At 38.2% G+C, this 22,583-nt stretch overlaps 1 protein-coding gene across 3 annotated transcripts in view; it reads right to left on the reverse strand.

Moving 5' to 3' along the window:
• Positions 1-22,583, reverse strand: part of Snup (snurportin-1) — a 68,542-nt gene that overhangs the window by 21,459 nt on the left and 24,500 nt on the right. For 2 of the 3 annotated variants that reach the window (XM_083130964.1, XM_083130963.1), the window contains exons 2-4: positions 21,640-21,805; positions 17,614-17,728; positions 8,674-8,706 (exon numbers count right to left, since the gene is read on the reverse strand). In XM_083130964.1, the coding sequence (XP_082987090.1) occupies positions 8,674-8,706; positions 17,614-17,728; positions 21,640-21,797 (306 nt within the window). In that variant the 5' untranslated portion in view covers positions 21,798-21,805. The remainder of the gene's footprint in view (positions 1-8,673; positions 8,707-17,613; positions 17,729-21,639; positions 21,806-22,583) is intronic. The other variant, XM_083130965.1, reaches the window with a different exon arrangement.

Below are 22,583 nucleotides of genomic sequence, written 5' to 3' on the forward strand. Positions count from 1 at the left end.
ATTGTGGAAACTGTTTTCATTTGATTCGATTTATTTTATTTCGCTTTTTGTGCCACTTTTGGCTAATTTGCGAAGATGGGGATGAGTGATGATATGATGAAACTGATGAATGGACACTCACAAACATCCATGCCCAGGCCGGAATTCGAACCTGGGACCCCTAGAGTCGTAGCGCAATGTGCTAACCACTCCGCAACAGGGGCTGGCTTGTGGAAACTGTGGGGAGACAGATGTTGGTTTGGTAGCTCAATGGTAGACCCATTTCACTTAATGTTTCAAAAAGTTATAAGTATTTAATTTATTTTAGAAAGCAAAATACCATTTACCATATTCCAACATGGTACAATTCCATTCTGCAAACATTAAATAATCTGATATGATAAAACACCCTTACCAAGAAAGAGTATTATCAATGCTGCAAAAACACGCACATTAGTAACTGTACATGCTTAAGCTTTAGTGATGTGCAGCAACTTAAATTAAAATGGAATAACGCCATGCATAAAAGAAGCAGAGTCTTATCTGTTCCATTTTTCTACAAAACAAGCTTGTTTCTTCCAGAAGAAAAACCAAAACTTTATAGACAACTCTAAATGTGTTACCACAGTAGCGTATTTACGAGGCTGATGTAAAAAAAAAAAAGGGCCGATAATTTATTACGCAGGGTTGGCAACACTGATGAAGTTGAGCATGCCCTAGTATTCTGTGCTTGCAACAGAGATAGAATCGTCAGAGTGGGGTTGCGTACGTGTGAGTAGCAGTAAGGTGAAATGGCTGCCGTAATACAAAATCCCGCCAAATGTGAAGTGAGATCTGTCATACAATTTCTGAAAGCCAAAGGACAGAATGCAGTTGACATCCATCGGGAATTGTGTGCCATTTATGGACCGACAGTGATAAGTGAAGGGAAGGTCAGGCAATTTTAACAATAACAATTTTAAAATAGAAAATAAACCAAAAATTAAATACTGAAAATGCAAATAGGACTACAAGATAGATCCTCCCCACTAAGAGAACAAATAATGCAGAGAGTTTCGGGAAGGGCGTTCAAATGTCCATGACGATGAGCGTAGAGGAAGGCCTAGTGTTCGGACGGACGATCTGGTGGAACGCATTAACGAGAAAGTGTGTTCCAATCGCCGGTTCACAATATCTGAACTCGACAAAGAGTTTCCAGATGTCTGTGAAAACAGTGCATCGAATTGTGACTTGACAACCTGGGGTATCACAAACTGTTGCGAGGTGGGTACCAAAAACGCAGACAGACACTCACAAAGAGCAAAGAAGGACAGCTGCACGTGATTTTTTGGCCCGCTTGGGGGAGGAAGGGAATGAGTCATTCCATGCCAAATCAACACAGATATGTGCAATTTCCAACCTGACCATCTCCGATTTTCATGAAATTTGGGGAGTTGAAAGTATGAATGGAACTTAGTAACTATGAAAATTTTTAGTTTCGTGCATCTTGTAATTGTTAAATTATTCAAGATCAAAGTTAGCATAAATTGCCCTTTTTGAGTCCGCTTAGCTATACTAAATGTGCTGTAACTCTGCCCCTATTTTGCCTAGGAAGCTCAAATAAAGCTTATTGTACAGGGAATTGAACACGCTTTTCAGTGATATATATAAAAGCCTAGCTTTGGATAAAAATATAATCTTGTCACGTGATCCTGACTTTTGACCTTGAATATCTCAAAACATGTCATCACCAAAAATCGTGAAAAAAATATATTTGGTCCCTCATGCTATACTATCAAACATACCAAAAAATCATTCTGGGACTGCAATGGGATCAGAAGATATAAAATAATATGTGTAACTATGTGACTGATAAAAGCCTCATTACATGACTATGATGAGTCAAAGGTCCTTTAACATCCCCTACAAAATGAAAAGGAGTTATATGGTTATGAAATAAATAGGTTAGGCAGAGGGAGATCTCTAGCTGTGTGTGTCAAGTGCAGGTCCAGCATAGTGTTGACCGCCATATTGAATTCAATGCAAAAATTTCAAAGGAAAGGGGGTGATGTGATATATCAAATCAGGCTAGAATTTCACGAGAAATGAAGCAGCGAAGGTTTTTCCAACTTATCTTTAGCCAGCAAAAAGTTATTGAGAAGTATACCTAGGTATGCACCATTACATATGATTTTAATCAGTGACATTCACCAAATAGTTGAATAGTGAAGAATAATGGGAAAAGAATCTCAAACAATTACGTGACACTTCCTTTGGAATGAAAAATTCTTCAGTGACGAAGCTACTTTTTATGTTCATGGTGAAGTTAATAATAATAATAATGTGCAATACCTGTGATTTGCCCAGCCGAATGGTTGTTGCTGGTAAGCTAATGATGTGGTATAGTGTATGGAGAACTGGAATGGTTGGTCCATATTGAACAACGGAACCTTAAATGGTGAGGGTTTCTTGGATTTATTTTCCTGTAGTTTACGGTTATTACAAGAATAAGAAAACAGTTTTTCTTTGTGACGTTTCACGAGAACACACGCTCCTTTCATCAGACATTTATTTTCATTTTGACTAAAGATACAGTTATAACAATGGTTAGTAATTTTTTAAACAAAAATAATCTGTTATATAATGGATGTTGTCAATGTTACATTGTTGTAATATAGCAACTTCACTGTGAAAAAAGCAGTCTGTTTTATTTTTATTTCAGATTTTTTTTTAAAATTATGAATCCCAAATATCATCAGGTAATTCAAATTCATCATTGTTTTCACAAAGTCTCTTGATGTTTTCTGTTACATTAAAGATGGTGGCTTACTCCATTTGTGAAAAAGAAAACTCCATACTGGATCTATGTTACCATTTTCATTATTTAATTTATTCCAGTGTTCTTAATAAAATCTGACAAGGAAAATAAAATAAACCTGTCCTTATCCGAATTAAGGACTATAAAGAAAAAATGGAAGAATGTTTCAAAGTAAACAATTTCACAGAAACCTCTCGAAACCTATAACTAAAATATATAATATAATAAATGATAAAGAAAGTAATTGAAAGCAGTATCACGATACCAAGAGAAATGAAAAAACTCATTGTCAACCCTGCCGATTAATTTTGGACCACCAAAAACTCACAAACCGGGAACTCCAATACGACCCATCATTGCAACTTTCACACATCCTGCATACAAACTATCCAAATATTTAGTTGACAGACTTGCTATAATTAAACAACAAACACCATTCAGTGTTAAAAATGCATATGAAGTGAAACAGAAACTAAAAAATATTGTTTGGAATAATGGGTATTGTATTGCAAGTTTTGATGTTGAAAATTTATATTCTAGTGTCCCAATAGAAGGTGCCACAGATGCATTACACAGATGGCTTATTGAGATGAAGGTTAACCCAGTAGAATCATAGGAAATGGTTCGATGGTTTACTGTATGTGCAAATTACAATTACTTTATATTTGATGGCAAAATCTATCAGCAAAGTAATGGTCTATCAATGGGAAACCCAGTATCCGGAATCATCTCCAGCATTTTCCTTCATTACATAGAATCTACAATTGTTAATGCGATAGGTGCGGATATCAAACTCTACATCAGATATGTAGATGATGTGCTAATTATTGCTAAAAATGAGAACACCATCATGGACGTATTTAAATTGTTAAATGAATCACACCGTCGCATAAAATTCACTTGCGAACCCATGAATAACAATGTAATTTCTTTCCTTGATCTGCAAATTAAGACAACTGACTCAACAATTCAAACATCAGTCCATAGGAAAAAATTAGCGGGGGAAAAATACATCCATGCCAATTCAGAACATTCGCATATAACAATGGATAACATATTTTTAATTTTTTTCCTGAGAGCACAAAGACTATGTTCTAATAATGAGGATATCAAAAATGAAGAAGAAAGGCTTTTTAATATAGCAAAAGAAAATGGCTTTCACACTAACAGAATAAACCAAATCAAAACACAAGTCGCAAGAAAACTAAAGGAAAAGAGAAATACAGACAAAGATGAAAAATCTGTTGAAAAGAAATTTGTGTGCATTCCATTCCACAAGGGATTCTCACATAAAATTGCAAAAATTTTTAGAAGTTTTAATTTCAAAATTGTTTTTAAATCACCAAGAAGTTTGGAATGTACATTTAATGAATTCAAAATGAGAAACTCTCTACCAGATGTGGAAACCACAGGAATATATAATATAAGTTGTTCATGTTCAAAGGATTATGTGGGACAAACAGCAAGGAAAATGGCAATAAGATGGCACGAACACGATTTGGACATTATAAATCTAAACCCAAGAACAGGTTTGTCAACTCATATCATCGAAGAGAAGCATTTGATTAAAAAGAGAAGGGTTTTAAAAAGATTAACGGGAAACACAGAGTTGAATGTCTGGGAAGCTTCGTTCATTGCAGAAGAACACTGGAATAAATTAAATAATGAAAAAAAAAACAACTATTTCTTGGATTTGTTAAGTGAACAGGTTTTTCATCCTTACTTACGGGATATGGCACTTTTCCAGAGTTTTGAAACAGGACAGAGTGTGACCACACAGAGTGTGGACATTGTGTCAATTACTTCATGGTAAAGTTCTAGGTAGATTGATGGGCAGACAGGGATATATTAAAAGGCCTGCACATTCCACAGATCTAACATCTTAGGAGGACTTTTACCTTCAGAAACATTTGAAGAGAATGGTGCATGCACTAAAAGTCCTTGATATTGACCATCTGAGAGATGGCATAGTTCCTGCTTGCGATGCTGTTGTACCTGCTACATTGCCAAATGTTCTATGTGAGAGTGAGATACATCAACGAGTGTGCTCACAGGAACATTGACAACATTATAATGTGCATATATCGTAATTCAAAGATATACGTATAACTTTTCGCTGGCTAAAGATACGTTGGAAAAACCTTCGTCACTTAATTTCTCGTGAAATTCTAGCCTGATTTGATATATCACATCGGCCCTTTTTTTTTTACATGTGCCTCGTATGATTTTATTTAGCGGAGTATGTTCTATTTAGTCAGTAATTTATTTTTGACCCCCTAATTTTTTTCTACTTTATTGTTTTTTTTTACTTGTTTGTCCATGCAGTTTTTACCATAATCAAAATTTAAATACCGGTACTTGTTATTACAGAATAATAATTTCTAAGTTCACAAAATAAAAAATCATGCACATTTTATCTTTTGTCTTAGCGGTAATTTTGACACAAACATTATGTCACTATATTTCGTTTCACTGCTTTACTTTACCATCCATTTGTGAGCACGATAATAATAATAACCCGTGACTCGACATCCCTTGAAGGGTCTAGGCTGATCTCCTGACTGCCAGTCTCCCACCCACAATCCTACCTAGAGGTGTGGAGATCTTCAACCAATATTGGGGTGACGTGGGGTCAGCACGTCGAACCCCCAGCCATTATAGGAGATTTCAGAGACCGGATTATGCTACTCACTCGTTGCTCCCCAATTTCCTCATGATGATGGGTTGCCATCGGTCCTATACACAGGCCGAGAACCCAGAGACTGAACCCAGGCAGACTTGAATCCATGCCGTCCTGCAGTCGGAGTCCAAAGCACAGCACTTTAGACCAGACGGTCACGAAGGAGGATTGTGAGAAGGATAGATGTGCAGAAAATATGTTTTGTACAGGTTTTCACATTCTATATCATGGATGTCCACAGGTCCTTTCATTAGAATAAGGTAAAATCATATTGCCATCATTTGTAGAAAAAGGTAAAATCATATTGCCATAATTTGTACTCAAGTATTACATAACTTTCTATTCAACATCTGCACTGTACAGGGTAAGTCAAAGTGAATGAAACAACTTTATGTATTTATTATGAATAAAGTATTGAAGGTAGAAGAACTTACAAGGCATCAAAATACAACACAACTCTCAAATTTTTATCCGTACTATGTGAAGCACACTATATTGTTGCAACACTCCGCTAGGAGCACTGTAACAACATAGTACGTGGAGCTTAGTACAACAACGATGAAGTCTGATAGAGAGAAGGCGTTCTGTGTGTTTTGGGAGTTGGTGAAGAGAGATTCCATCACAATGGTATAACAGCATTTCCGCACATGTTTTGTTAAAGATCCACCATCTTTGAAAAACATCTACCGTTGGTACCATCAGTTTGACGAGCACAGGGTGGCCACGTGTGTCAGATGCAAATGTTGACAGAGTCAGAGAAGCTTTCATAAGAAGTCCGAAAAAATCCACGTACCAAGCCAGTCGTGAGCTGCAGGTGCCTCAAAAAACCATATGGTGTGATGCATACAAATTGCATTTGGTACAAGGCCTTAAACCAAATAACAAGATCATGCGTCACACATTCTGAGTGGAGATGCAAGAGGACATAGAGGATGAAGATTCTGTATGCCGCCTAGTGTTCTCAGATGAAGCAACATTCCATCTTAATGGAAATATTCAATTGTCATAACACGTTTAAATGGGGCACACATAATACACATGCCATCATTGAGCACATCCGGAATTCACCCAAGATCAACATTTTTTGTGCCATATCACAAAGGAAAGTCTATGGCCCATTCTTCTTCGATGAGGGCACCGTAACTGGGATGACCTATCTTCGCATGCTGCAGCAGTGGCTAATCCTGCAGTTAGATGAGGACTCAACGGACTACCTGTCCCAACAAGACAGGGCACACCACCCTATTATCACCTTGCAGTTCAGCGTTACCTGAATGAACATCTGCCTTACCGCTGGATTGGCCGTGATACTGACAATGACCTGGCATGTTGCAAGTGGCCACCCAGGTCACCTGATCTAACCCCCTGTGATTTCTTTCTGTGGGGGTATGTGAGGGATGCTGAGTACGTGCTGCCCCTGCCAAGAGATATGGTGGAGTTACGACAGCATGTTGCTACTTCCATTGGAACCATCGACGTGGACATGCTGTCTCATGTATGGCAAGAACTTGATTATCGCCTGGACATATGCAGTGTGACACGCAGTTCCCACATTGAATGTTTGTGAATCTTTGCAATGTAAGTAAGACTTTGAGAGTTGTGTTGTATTTTGATGCCTTGTACATTCTCCTACCTTCAATAGTTTATTCATAATAAATATAGTAAAGTTGTTTCATTCTTTTTGACTTACCCTGTATTTCATCCTCTCTCTCCCTCTCTTCCTTTCCAAGTGTATTTCTTCTTCCTTGCCCCCTCTCAGGTTTTCCTCTTTTTTCTATCTGCTTTTTCATTCTCATTTCTATTCAATTCTTTAACTTTCTCTCTCTCTCATTCTATTCAGTTACAGGGTGTCTGAGGAAGAACTTGCGAAAGAGAATATATCACATCTCTGAAACTATCACATTTATCGCATCAAAGATTACACAAAACAAGAACCAAAAGTTTGATGGGTGTGTGCAAATGTGAATTCAGCATATTCACACTTAAAATTGCCAATGAGTGGAAGGAGGGGGGGGGAGGGATATGCTTAGCTGCACCTCCATCAGGTGCAGACTTCCCTCAGACAAACTGTTAATAATTTTTTTTAGTTTCTCTATTTAGAGCTGATACCAATGCCTATCAGTACCTTCCGATACCACACACACACACATTGAAAAGTATTGGTTGGATTTTATTACCGATATCAGCTGAAACTTTTTCAAGCATTTTGGGTTTTCACAGGGTGTGCAAAAATACTGTATGACACTTGAGTATACTTGATACATGAGTAAAGTTATCCTAGAAATTCGACACATTGTAATTTGTGATTATATAAGAAGTATTTTAATATTCTGATGTAATTCTTGAATATTTTGGAGCAACCTGATATTATGATGATTATAATTAGAATGTAATACTTACATACTACTATTCATCAACATTTTGAACAAATTTACATTATTATAATTTTCAAGCACTGGTATTGGTATCAGTGAGAATTGGTAAGAATAGCAGTATCGATGTGGGTATCGGTTCAAAGTGATTTCAGCTAAGCCCTAACTATACTTGTAAACCAACTTTATCATGGAGAGACTGGCACAAAATTTGAAGACGACGAACATCTGTCTTTGGTTTTACTTGCACATCTGCATTGGTGTTTTATTTCTATTATATCTAATTAATGTATAATAAATATACACAATAAATAAGAATTGTTGTGGTAAACAGGTCAAATTTTCAGAATACGCCATTGATAGGTTATGGTGCATAGGATGGAGATACTACAGGAGCAACAAGGAAACACTGAACTTTCTCTACACAACACCCTAAGAAATACCTTTGTCCTGCTAAAACATAAATCATAACAAATCCATGTGGGCAAAACAATAACATTCAACAAATTTGATTTAATAATGAGATCATACCTTGTAATATTTCAGGAGCCATTTGTTAATGTCTCTGATTTTGTTAATGATACCTTAAATGGCATTAAATGGTATTAAAATTTAGTGCATATTTTAGTATTTCTAACACACTTGGAGACTAAACAATAATAGATCCCGCTAAACACACCACTATGCTGCCTGATTTGCCTACAGTGTCCAGTTAACACAGTGCAGAGCGGAGATTTGTTAAAGCAGGTTCCTAGATGCCAGATACTATAGAACATGCTCATAAGCAACTATTATTAAAGCACAATTAACGAGAGAAAAGCACCCACAAAGAACTCGGAACTTACATTGAGTTTCTTTGCCTTCCGAGAGTGTTTGTGCTGAAATGATACATACAGATTAAAACAATATTTGTTTATATTTTATTATTGTATAAATAAATATATATATTATTGGTTAAAAAAAATATATATTTATTATGTACTTACATATTCAGGAAACAATTTATTTTCATTCTGTTAATTTCGGTAACCACTGTCATCAACCACATCAGAACTTGTGTCTATCTGCCTGCTGAACTTCCAGTCTGCACGGCTACACCAGTGGCAGCTAGGTGAGCTCTGCTGATGGATTGACTGTTGTGTCATCTGTCACCGTTTGGCTTTACTTGCTCAAGTAGTGAAAGCCAAAAAAATGTGGGTTTGTCCATTATCAATGTTTAATTCATCAGCTAAATGCATAATGGCACAAAAATCAAGGAAGTGCATGCCATTATGCATTTTCCCTAAGCACATAACTAGGAGTTCCAATGTGAATGGTGACAGTGGTCACCATGAAACATTTCGTGGATACATAAGTATATTGCATGTATACATAATATATTACCACATCTAAAGTTTCCCATCAATTTCAATTATGAATATGTGTGCAAGTCTACAGAGCACCGGGTTTTGAATTCTAACATATTTGTGGAACTATCAAAGGCTCGCTTGCTTTTTGCTGAAATTTGTACATCCTTTGCAATTTCCAACTACAAATTTTATATTTTCTTTCGTAGAACAAAAAATCTTGGAAAACTGTCATACTAATGTAATCAAAAAGTATTTTATATACAAATCAAAGTTGACAAGATACTATTATCAAAGAATTGGTTAGAAGATACAGAAAAGTACAGTGGAACAAAATGAAGAAGAAAAATTAAAGAAGGAGCAGAAAAGTTATGAGATAAGATAAGATAAGATAGAAAGAATACAAAGAAATACATGGTGGAATGAGAGAACCAAATAAGAAACAGAGGAAAGGAAAAGTGGATTTCGCAAATCACAACTTTCACCGACATCCTTATGCAGTGACCTTTATGTAATTATTCTTAACTGTGGCATTACATGATGTTCAATCAAAAACAACCAACACAAAGTCACATGTGCCTTGTTTTATTAATAATCCTACCTTTAGAATTAACCTCTATCCTTGTTAAGGGAAGGTTAAAACGTTACAACTACAGCTAAAACATTTGCGCCAGTGGTGTGGGTATCAGAAAATATCAGTTGAAATTTACTTATCAATACCGGTTGAAGTTTTTACAACATTTCGGTCTTTCATGAAGTCTATTTATCCTATAAACCATGCAAAATTTTAAGATTCCATTATTTTGCACCAATATCGAGTGAAAACTGGATTTTATAATCAGTCAACTCACGATTCTACAACCTTTCATGGCTCCAGGAAAAGAGCTGTTATCTCAAATAGGTTATTAGAATTTGAACAGATTTTTGATCCACCCATGACCATGACAATTATGATTAGGCAGTTTTTAATACTTCTCATGGGAAAATTACACATTTCATTAATTATATAATAATTTTATAATAATTTATTTTAATAGGTAATCCTCTCCTCCTTCAAATCATAGCCCACAGGTGAAGATATGTCCAAAGATGATGTCAACATTTTTTAAAAACCAGAGTACAATAACACAAAACCAGACATTAATCAGCTTAATATAACAACTGCACATTGGAAAAATTATAAATAATAACAAATTTATTATTTTACCAGTGGACATGCTTCCCATTACAATGATACCCCACAAATTTAGTTATGAACACTGATTACCACAATAAATTTTTTAAAAAAAAACACTTACACTTTGCATCAGCCTAACGTTGCATTAATATAGTACTTTGCCTACGATCTTGCGTTTGCCTGGAGACCAAAGCCTCACTGACCAAGTAAATGTAGTCAGAGATGTCCACCACAGGCAATGTGTAGTACAGCACTCACAAAGACTCACAATGCAGCAACCAAAATAAGTGCAACTTTTCAGCACATTTCCTTCAACCATTTGAATTCGAATTTTCAACCCTTTTTTTTAACAAATTTTTCATTTTTCATGAAAAATTTATGCATTAGTTGGAGTGGACTACTTACACACTAATAGTAATCAAAATATTTTGAGCAACTTTAAACTGTTACAAGTTCCAAGCATCAGTATCACTATGAGTAGGTATCAACTCAGCTTTAGTTGAAACATGTTAGAAATTTCATAAAATAAGTTAGAAGGCATGCAAAATTGACCCCGTAATCACACTGGTGTAATCGCCAGACATTTCCTGAATCTACCACAGAACCAGCAGTCCTTTTACGCTATCATTAAGCATGTTTCTACTAGGGCTGAGCCAATACTACGTTGAACCAATACTCGTGCTGATGCCAATACTCTTATCGATTTCCACCGATACCGATATTGATGCTTGAAAAATGTAGGAATATTATTATTTGATTTAGTTTATTTTACTTCGCGTTTTGTGCCTCTTGGCTAATTTGCGAAGATGGGGATGAGTGATGAAATGATGAAATTGATGAATGGACATTCACAAACAACCAAGCCCGACTGGGATTCGAACCCGGGACCCTTGGCGTCGCAGCGCGATGTGCTAACCACTCGGCCACAGGGTCGGGCGAAAAATGTAGGAATAATTCATTTCAATTATAAGCATAAATTTATCAGAGTTCTACAATAAAATATTCAAAAATTACACATCAGAATATAAAAATACTTATTATGCAATCACAAAATACAGTTTTTGCACATAATATTGGCACAAAATCAAAGGAATATTCAAATTTTGCATAACTTTCAGGATAATTAGACTCCGTGAAAGTGTCATGTGGCAGATTTAATGCACCATGCTGGAAAAAGTGCTCCAACTTGTGAAAGTCGTCGGCCCCCCTATCCCTCGTTTTTATCCGGCCCTCTGGACTACTTCCTACTTTCATCCCTCAATCTCTCCTTTCACCTCACCCTGGGTGCAAGCGAGCAGATTATATTTGCGCCGGAATTACAAAGGGGGGGTTTCACATAACAATTTATATTTGTATGTCCCTGGTTCGTTTACTCATATACAGCAAGTGAATATACAACTGGTTAAATGGACAGTACCGTAGTTCTTGAAATTACGACATTCTCGTAGGATATATTGGTTTATTATACGTAGTTATATATATACATATTTTACAGAGCGTTTCCATGAGTGTCTTGCATAGACCAAAATTACCAGATCTCTAAATCAATAAACTTGCGCACCTATGGCATAACCATCGGCACTTCCCTTACCACCGAGTTAGCATAACTAGCTCGGTGGGCCTATCCTCAGCTTAAATGATATTCCGTTACAAATGCGTTTCCTTACGCCTTCACTCCTTCTTTTGGGCATCAATTAATCAAATACGGAAATATCCACATAATCAAAGCTTTTTCTAAAAGGGGACTTGGGACAGCAACAGGGGCTGGCATAACCAGATGCTACATTGTTATATCCAGTCTAGCCACCATAAGTGGACTAAACTTGAGGAGACGTTCCTCTTTCGTCGATCAATGGGGAAACACTGTTTTTTGCTAAAGCCCACTGGCTCTTTTTATAGTCGGGGTAAACGTCTGTGGACGTGGACCCCGTAGCGTTGGAAAATTCCACTGCCAACGGTCCTTTGTAAGACAGCTAGCTCCCCCAACCGGGGAGGTAAAAACAGGGGAATCTAACATCCAGCAAAGCACAATCCAATAATATACACTTACATGCAATAATAACATAAAAGTACACTCATGGAAGCATATTACTTAACCCTACACCTTGTAGCTGGCCAGCAATTAATTATTACAATATACCAAAACCAGTAATGGTCAATCCGACCGTTACATAGTTCCCCCCTTCAAGAGGAACAAGAAAAAACAATTCAGTCAAAACAAGATTACCATATTTGCAAAATCATCCAACACAATTACACAATACCCACTAAAGTATTAAACTGTTCTCAGAGTATCTGAAAATGAAATAGTCACTAGTTCATTCACTTTATCATATTGTCCACAATGTTCACAGATTCACCAAGCTTCCGCTTCCTTGTGAAGTCCGCCACTGAAGTATCCTCTCTAGGATGAAGTCTTCCTGACAGCATCTTCCTTGAAGGGGGTTTTCTCTGGTTCCTGGTTCGACTCTCCACCGAGTCCCTGGTTTGACTCGCAACTGAGTCCCTGGTTTGACTCCCAACTGAGTCCTTGGTTCTACTCCTGACTCGAGTCCTTGGTTCTACTCCTGACTCGAGTCCTTGGTTCGACTCCCAACCGAGTCCTTGGTTTGACTCCTGACCGAGTGCTTGGCTTCGACTCCTGACCGAGTGCTTGGCTTCGACTCCTGACCGAGTCCTTGGTTCGACTCCTGACCGAGTCCTTGGTTCGACTCCTGACCGAGTCCTGGTTCGACTCTCGAACCTAAATCCACAATGTGTCTTTCTGTTTACAACTTGGAGACACGCAAATAAATAAACAGTGTTGTGAAAATGAAGAAAATGGAGTAAGTTATATACAAATGAAAACTCAAATAAAAAAAAATAACGAATAAAAAGAAGATCGGCGGTCGGCTATTATGACAGCTGGGATTGCTGGCTAGGCGGCCAGACGGTAGTCTTCCTAACCCTCATTAGGAGTTGTCGCGTGGCTCCCCTTGGCTGTTTTCTGTCCCTCCACCTCACAGCAAAAGCTGGTGGTTTATGGCTGGACAACTGGCCTGGTTCACCTTCCACAATCGGACAATCCTTCCCATTCTTTGCCCTGAAAGTATCTTCTTTAATCCTTCCAGACATTAAACATGGACCTGAGTGTTCCGTTTCAAGTTCACCATTAACGCCACGCACTCTGCCAGATATAGTGTGCTCTTTCAGCCACACCTCGTCTCCAATGCGAAATTTACATGGCTTACGTTTGATCTCGTTCTCTTCATCCGGGAACACCTGAAGTAAGGCTGGGCTCGTTTTCTTATATTTCGGTCTCACTTCTTTCTTCATTTCGCTGGAAACTGTACAGGGAACGCAACTTCTGACGTAGCAAGCGATATCTCGTGTCATTCCAAGCCACGAATATTTCTCCTTGATTTTCGACAAAGTTTTCTGCTTCCCATTGTGTCCTGCAAATTCAGAATCGTGATGTGACGTCAATATTTGAGATTTCAAACTCAACGGGACCCATATCTTGGCTGTTCCTTTCGAATCTTGCTTGCAGTCTATCCTCCTGCACAAAACTCCCTCCTCATCCAAAAACGACTGATTGGCCAACTTAGCAACTTTCTCCTTATACTTCCTACTCCCAGAGAAATGCTTTCCCTTCAGTTGTTTCATTATTTGAGATAACAAACTGTCTCTCATTTGCTCTGAAACAATCGATGAAGTTTCTTGTAGCCTCTCAGAAACCAGTAATTCATCATTTTCATTGTCCTCTAAAGCAAAAGGCAAAAATGATAATGCATGGTTCTTCTTGTCCGTAGAAATGGAATTTTTTCGAGGAAATTTGCATTCCCTTTTTATTCCCTTCCTCCGTTTTCTCTTTACCTCTTTCGAGATTTTCAGAGAGCATAATGCACCAGCGTTTGAAGTCTTCTGAACTTCGAGTCCTTGGGAATCGACTAATTGCCCCGTATCCTCATTCGTAGACTTCCCGCTATTCTCTTGTGCATGTGTGTTGCATCCATCCAGGCTCGAGTGATCTGACGAGTTATTCCTTTCCTGTACCACGTTATTTCTCTGCATAACTGTAACAGCGAATTCTCGTTTACATGCACGCTTCGAGAACGTGTAAATCACGTCGCTATCCTTGAACGACCAACCGTTCTCCTCAATGTGCAAAATTATCCCACTCTGCCTCAAAAAATCCCTTCCAACGATTATGTCACGGAAACAATTCTCAAGGATGATAAATTTATGCTTAAATTTCATGTTATTAATACAAACAGTAGCATACATCTCGCCCTTCGACGTAACCCTGCCCACAGCTAATGAAATGTTCCATTTTCTCGTCTTCATGAATTTATTTCCATCCCTCTCTAACAACTTGGCTGTTTCCAAACTTAGCGTAGACGCTGAAGCTCCCGTATCTACAAATAATACAAAGCGTTTGTTGTTAATTTTACATTGAATGAGAGGTTCGAGGTCTTGCTGAAAACAGCCTTCTCCATTCAAAAAACGGCCTTTGTTTCTGCGTTTTCTCCCGGCGGGCGACAGAAGGTTTATTTGGGGACGCTGCTGACCTCCCTTTTCAGGGGGTTGGTTCCTTTTATTGGTCTGTTGACATTCTTGAAGTTTATGGCCCTCACTACGGCAGCCCCAACAAATTAACTTTGCAGAATTTTTATTGGCCCCTGCTTGTCCAAAAGTTGCATCAAAAGAGGGTCTCTTGTGCCCTACGGTGGCGTCACCGCCAATGCCCCTTCTTGGTAAAACGGTTGTTTCACAGCACTTGATCCTTTTTCCTAAACCTGGATTGAGAGAGCATAAGGGTAGCTGGTCACTCTCGGTTCCACCTTCGCTTGTCCTCGCAGACAAAGCCAAATGTTTTACTCCTGTTCTTCGCGAGGTGTCCTCTTCAGTGTTGCAAACTTCCGAAAAAGATAATTCCGTCTCACCGGCGAGCGGTGAAAAATAAAGCCTTTCTGAATACAACCTTCTCTGAACAATGGCTGCTTCAGATTCCAACTCCTTCAAAGTCTGAAATTGCATTCCATACAAATGCCTTCGGAAACTAGGGTGTGCATGAGATAGAATATGTTCTATTACTTCACATTCGTCTGTCTCTTTTTGCCTCATAGAAAACAGTTTTCTCATTCGACGAATAAACAATACAAGAGATTCTTCGCTCATTTGGAAACGATTCAGAATCAATCTCTCGATCTCATTCTTATAATCTACAGAATAATATTCTTCTAAGAAAGCATTTTCAAAGCTCTTGAAATCTTCAAACGGGCGTGAAAATCTAAACCAATCCCCTGCAGCCCTCCTTAGCGAAAACGGAAGAATCTTGTCAAACAATGACTTCTCCGAAATGCCCATGACATCTTTATAGTTCCGCAATTCCTGCAAATAATCATGCGGCGAAATCTTGTCATCGCTCCCCGTGAAGACTGGAATCGGTAAATTTGACTTATCGAGAATTTTCTGAACTTTTTTCTCCTCTTCCTTAGCACTCTGCTGTTCAGTGCATGATAAAGCAAGATTATTTAATTCCCTAATAATTTCCTCCTGAGATTTATCGCTTATATCCTGATTACCCAATAGCTGTCCAAGCAAATCTCTATCAATTTGTACTGCCATTTTTTCTACTTTACTTTTTCCACTACGTGATAACATTCACTTCTGTACGATATTCGTTGTAAAAATTAAAAAATCTATCCGTCCGTCAGTCCGTCTATCTTTCAAACCTATAGACCTGACGACATTTTATACAACAAGATATATCCTGGACAATAGAGCCCCCATATGTGAAAGTCGTCGGCCCCCTAACCCTCGTTTTTATCCGGCCCTCTGGACTACTTCCTACTTTCATCCCTCAATCTCTCCTTTCACCTCACCCTGGGTGCAAGCGAGCAGATTATATTTGCGCCGGAATTACAAAGGGGGGGTTTCACATAACAATTTATATTTGTATGTCCCTGGTTCGTTTACTCATATACAGCAAGTGAATATACAACTGGTTAAATGGACAGTACCGTAGTTCTTGAAATTACGACATTCTCGTAGGATATATTGGTTTATTATACGTAGTTATATATATACATATTTTACAGAGCGTTTCCATGAGTGTCTTGCATAGACCAAAATTACCAGATCTCTAAATCAATAAACTTGCGCACCTATGGCATAACCATCGGCACTTCCCTTACCACCGAGTTAGCATAACTAGCTCGGTGGGCCTATCCTCAGCTTAAATGATATTCCGTTACAAATGCGTTTCCTTACGCCTTCACTCCTTCTTTTGGGCATCAATTAATCAAATACGGAAATATCCACATAATCAAAGCTTTTTCTAAAAGGGGACTTGGGACAGCAACAGGGGCTGGCATAACCAGATGCTACATTGTTATATCCAGTCTAGCCACCATAAGTGGACTAAACTTGAGGAGACGTTCCTCTTTCGTCGATCAATGGGGAAACACTGTTTTTTGCTAAAGCCCACTGGCTCTTTTTATAGTCGGGGTAAACGTCCGTGGACGTGGACCCCGTAGCGTTGGAAAATTCCACTGCCAACGGTCCTTTGTAAGACAGCTAGCTCCCCCAACCGGGGAGGTAAAAACAGGGGAATCTAACATCCAGCAAAGCACAATCCAATAATATACACTTACATGCAATAATAACATAAAAGTACACTCATGGAAGCATATTACTTAACCCTACACCTTGTAGCTGGCCAGCAATTAATTATTACAATATACCAAAACCAGTAATGGTCAATCCGACCGTTACAAACTTTGACAAAGGCTTTTCCCAGAAAGCCTGTTAGTATTTCCACCATAATATAGAAGTATCAAGGTGCAAATCGCATGGGAATTTTACCTAATTTTTCTTGTTACCTTATGGTGACAACGACAGACAAGACCCTCATTTTGCTGTAAGGTGACACCGGCGAATTAAAGGTTAAGACTACCAATAAAACATGTGTTGCGATTTGGTCTTAGTTGTTGTTGTTGATGTTGATATCATGTGGCATAAAATGCAGTAGAACCCAGATTTTACACCCCAGAAAACATAATTTTTCTGCATTATACATTCGATCTTTGAAATCGAGAAAATGTTATAAAATTTTCCCTTTCTCCATATTTTACACTATTTCACCTTGGTCCTCCTGAAAAACTGTATCACCTTTATTATGAAAATTTTGTAAATTTATGCAAAATATTCACCAATTCACTTGCTCTTGAAATAGAAAGAAAAATATAAAATAAAGCAAAAATAACAGATGATCTTACTTGTGTGGACCATTCCATAGCTTCAACTTGGTCCCCTTCTTCCTCTTCACTCCCGCTCGCCTCAAAATCTCCCTCTGCAAGTCGACGGGCATGACTGAAACTATCATACCGCTGCCTGCAAACAAATATGCACATCCATTTATTGCCACTCCAATTTAATTTTCACATCAACTGCTACATGAAAAAAATTAATGCAGATAAAATCAAAATGATAAAAAAGAACATGAAGTCTGAAAATTCATTTACATCTGTCCAACATTTTCAAGACACCTTACATGTCACTAAATGATTATTTGTGAATAATATATATATATATATATATATATATATATATATATATATATATATATATATAATGTGTTTTGTTAGTATTTCTGGCACATGTCTATGTGTGCTTGTTACTTCACTTGATGATAAAGACAATTGTTGACACAGCCTCCCCAATGGCTTGATAACACTAACATCTTGCTGTACTTATTCTAACACTATTTTTCGAGAGAGCACTTCTTCTCTCGTCTTCAGATGAACCAATTTCTTTTGCCGGTGGTGAGAATCAAAACCTACAACAGAGCTGTGATTTTACTACACTGGTGTACAAAATTAAGAGGAGAAAAACCTGTTTGCAAATATCTCAAAAAACTGCAAAGCATGCACCAGTGCTGCGACGACGGCATCGCACATGGATGTGGAGGTGGTGTTGTAGGGAGAACAAGTGGTCAGGTGGTGTTCTGAGCATATGTCATTCGGACTTCTTTCATACACATCGGCGAGAAGCAAAGCGATAGAATGAGTACCCACAAATGTTTAGAGAATGGCATGATTCGTTGGGCAATTAGAGGCAGAGCAATCTCTAGTTCAGGTTGCACGTGAGTTCAATGTAACATCAAGTGTCGTATGCAATTTGTGGAAACAGTTTCAGGAGACCGGATCCATATCCTGATGGCCTGGGCAAGGGCGTCCAAAAGCCATAACGGTCAATAAATATCGTTATTTGGCACTGTCCGCCAGGTGCCAGAGGATGGCGACAGTCACACAGCTCGCACATGAGCTCTGTGCTGCCACTGTGACCGCCGTTTCCAGGGTTACTGTTATCCAAAGGCTCCATAAGCGAGGGCTGTATGCTAGATGACCCACTGTTTGCATCCTGCTCACTCCTGCCCACAGGAGAGCGTATCTGGCATGGTGCAGAGAACATCAGCCATGGACCCAACGTCAGTGGGCCCACGTCCTCTTCACTGATGAGTGGCAATTGAGCCTCAACACTGATTCACGACAGACCTTGATATGGAGAGAACCTGGGACCAGATACCATGCCACGAACATCAGGGAATGGGTTCACTATGGCAGCGGAGGTGTCATGGTATGGGCAAGCATCATGTTGGATGTCCGCAGACACTATGCCATGTGTTTGACAGAGACACCCTGACTGTGCAGAGGTATCGAGAGGAGATCTTAGAGCCCTATGTGTGACTTTTCAGGGACACGGTTGGCCCTCAGTTCATTTCCATGGATGACAATGTCCATCCACATAAGGCTCTCCCGGTCAGAGATTTTCTGAAAAGTGAGGATATTCGGCGGATGGATTGGCCAGCCTGATCTCCAGACCTGTACCTAATTGAAAATGTCTGGGATGCACTTGGGAGAGCCATTGCAGGTCGATGACCACCTCCAAGGACCTTCCATGAGCTTCGAACTGCTTTGGAGAAGGAGTGGGTATGGCTGCCATAGGTACTTCTAACTAGTCTCGTGAACAGGATGCTGACTAGCTGTGCCACCTGCGTGTCTGTTAGACATGACCATACCCCCTTTATGCCTCACTTTGGGTGCCACTTGCAACGGCAGTGTTGGACTTTCTTGCTCTCATGATCATGTGTGGGTAATTGGGTACATTCACTATTGCATGGTGTGTATTGCTGTAGGCTATTACTCTGTATCCATACCAAATTGCATTACATTCTGTCCATTAGTTTTGGAGAAATTCTAAAACATGTGTTTATTCTCTTAATTTTCAAATAGCATGTTGTATATGAAGTTCTTGCTAGCTTGTATGGGGTCTTCTCATCTGGTGTTTCATAGTATATTTCTTAGTGTCATCTTAGTGCTAAATGATGTTCTAAATGTAGTGTTAGAATAAGCAACATAGTAAAATCACTGAATAATGGGTGATGTCCAATTAACACTGCATACTAAATTTCCAATTGGTTGATAAAATGAAAACTAAAATAGAGATCAAAAAAATGTAGTATATAAACAAGTTTCATGTCACCACATAGACACCAATCAAATTCAAGCAGTTCTTATCAAATATGAGTGTGTTCAGTCAGTTGTTTATCCAGCCATGAGGTATTTGTTGGTTATGAAGCACAGAGCTTGGTGAAGAAATGGTCTGTGGCAATTTCAAGAGTTTTTTAAAATTTACACAAAATTTGTCAGAAAGTTGTGAAATCATGAAATGGCATTTTGTATCCATGATTTGGTCATTTTCAATGATTTCATCAGTTACAATTGAGTGTCGTCCTTTACCCCCTCTCACCATGCCCATCTGATGATGAAGATGAAGGTCTGATTGGATACTCACCAAAAACAACAGTAACTGGCTGAGCACACTAGTGGCACTGTACTTTACCAAAAGACTGAAACAGCTTATATCATGGCACAAGTAGCTAAATTAGGATTGGGAATATGCGGATAAATAATGTTGGTACGTAGGAAACATTGATATACGAGGGGGTATCAAAATGTTTTGCCTGTTGAGGTATAATTTGTTTAATAATGGAAAGATTGAAACAATAGACATACATAAAGTTTGCCTGTAGTGTCCTCTACTCAGAGTTACCCTTCCACACAGTTGCCATCACATTCGATGCATTTGAGCCAGCGTTTTATCCAGCCCTCAAAATCAGTTCGGAAAAATTCCACAGAACACTCACTGCCCACTGTTCAGAGCTGTTTTAACCTCCTGTATACCATCGAATCTCATGCCACGAAGCAGACTTAGCTCAGACTTTATGGTATCCCAAACTCTCAGACTTTATGGTATCCCAAACTCTCAATCATTGCATGTGCTGATGCATAGGACATGTGCACTGCATCAGAAATTTCCTGGATGGTGATGCGTCTATCCTCTCGAATAAGCTCATCATCCCTGTGGCGGTTGTCGTCGGTCAACCACGTTGATGGCCTGCCACTCCTTGTCATGTCCACACTTTCGGTTTCTCCCACTTTGAACTTAACTACTTTAGTCTGAGCTAAGTCTGTGCTTCGTGGCATGAGATTCGATGACCTACAGGTTAAAACAGCTCTGAACAGTGGGGCAGGGAGTGTTCTGTGGAATTTTTCCAAACTGGTTTTGAGGGCTGGATAAAACACTGGCACAAATGCATCAAACGTGTTGGCAACTGTGTGGAAAGGTAACTCTGAATAGAAGACACTACAGGCAAATTATATGTTGATATCTCCTCGTATATTTGTTAGCTAATTTGAAAGTGTTTTCTGAATAACCCTCACATGTATTGGAAAATGTGTTAGTTAAATGAACGATTGTTGAGAAAGTACACAGTCAATAGTCAGGAATTCAAATGATGGATGGAAAAGGAAAACAAACATAGAAAACAAAAACAAACATGGAAAAGGAAAATAAACAAACAAACATGGAAAAGGAAAACAAACAAACAAAAACAGTTTGGGTTCAGCTGTGCCTAGTCACACAGCTGCATAAAATGCATTATTTACTAGGTTACAAAATTCATCTCTTGCTGTGACTTTTAGTTTGGTGGAAGCTTCTTATTCTACAATCAACGGCAGATGAATGAACCTTCCACTCAATCACAGTCTTGGCTGATGAGGACTTCAATGACCTGTGTACAAACTGGAGGTTGCTTCATTCAATCACAATCAGGCATAATTTAATAATTTTCATTACAAGAACAATCATTATCACAACAGATTCTGCTTGTCACTATTTTGCTAAAAACATTGTCTTACTTGTATCAAGGAGTAAAATATCTGCCGAGCAATGTCACTTACTTTTTCTGCATTTCCAATAACCTCTTCCGCCTTTCTTCCTGGTTGGGAACATTGCTTTTTCTTTTGTACTGGGAAAACCTGGGATGTGGTGCAGCGGGATTATTTGGAATGTCTGACACAGCAAATGCTGCACTGAATTCTTCTTCTAATTTATCCATTGTTAAATCTGCAAAAATAATTAACTAGTGAATAGAGGAATAAATGATATTGTGATATGTCTTTAATATCTTAAATGATTTTGCTCATCCCTCTTAATGTAATCAGTATTCAATTGGAAGGCCTATTCCACATAAAATATGTATGCATTATGCCCACTTTCAATTCGATTTTCAATCAACTAATTTTATTGTAATTGAAAAAAAAAATATGCAATAATTTCCACAACTATACAATATCTGAAAAGAAAATGTTGATACAAAATTACAATATATTATAGGGTGCGAACAGCTTCAATCATACTATTTATTATAAATATAAATATATATATAAAATGGGAAGGAACACTCACCTGACACTATTACACTATGCCCCCTCCCCTCTACACACACACACACACACCAAAAAGAACAAACACTTTATATTTTATTTATATTTCTGTATATCTGTTTGTTTGCTTTTTAACACAGTAATTAGAAAAAGAAACTCTAGATGTTATCTGTGAATTAACTTTTATCCTGTTAAACTTACAGCCTGTGGAAATACATCTTAGTTTAATCACTTGATAACAACTGTTTGATGCAGTTAAAATATTGTGTTAAAAAGATAATATTATAACAAATTCTTATATTTGTTGCCTAGGCCTGTTATGGTTGGTTTACATAGTACCCTTCATTTACTTCATACAGATTGGTTCCAAATAGTCCACATAAGAAAATATTAATATAGCACAAATTCAAGTACTTCCTCATTACTTTCTGGCAAGATATGAAAGAGCTTAGTAATTT

This window comes from Lepisma saccharinum, chromosome 11 (assembly GCF_977018435.1).
Source record: "Lepisma saccharinum chromosome 11, izLepSacc3.1, whole genome shotgun sequence".
Classification (NCBI taxonomy): Eukaryota; Metazoa; Arthropoda; class Insecta; order Zygentoma; family Lepismatidae; genus Lepisma; species Lepisma saccharinum.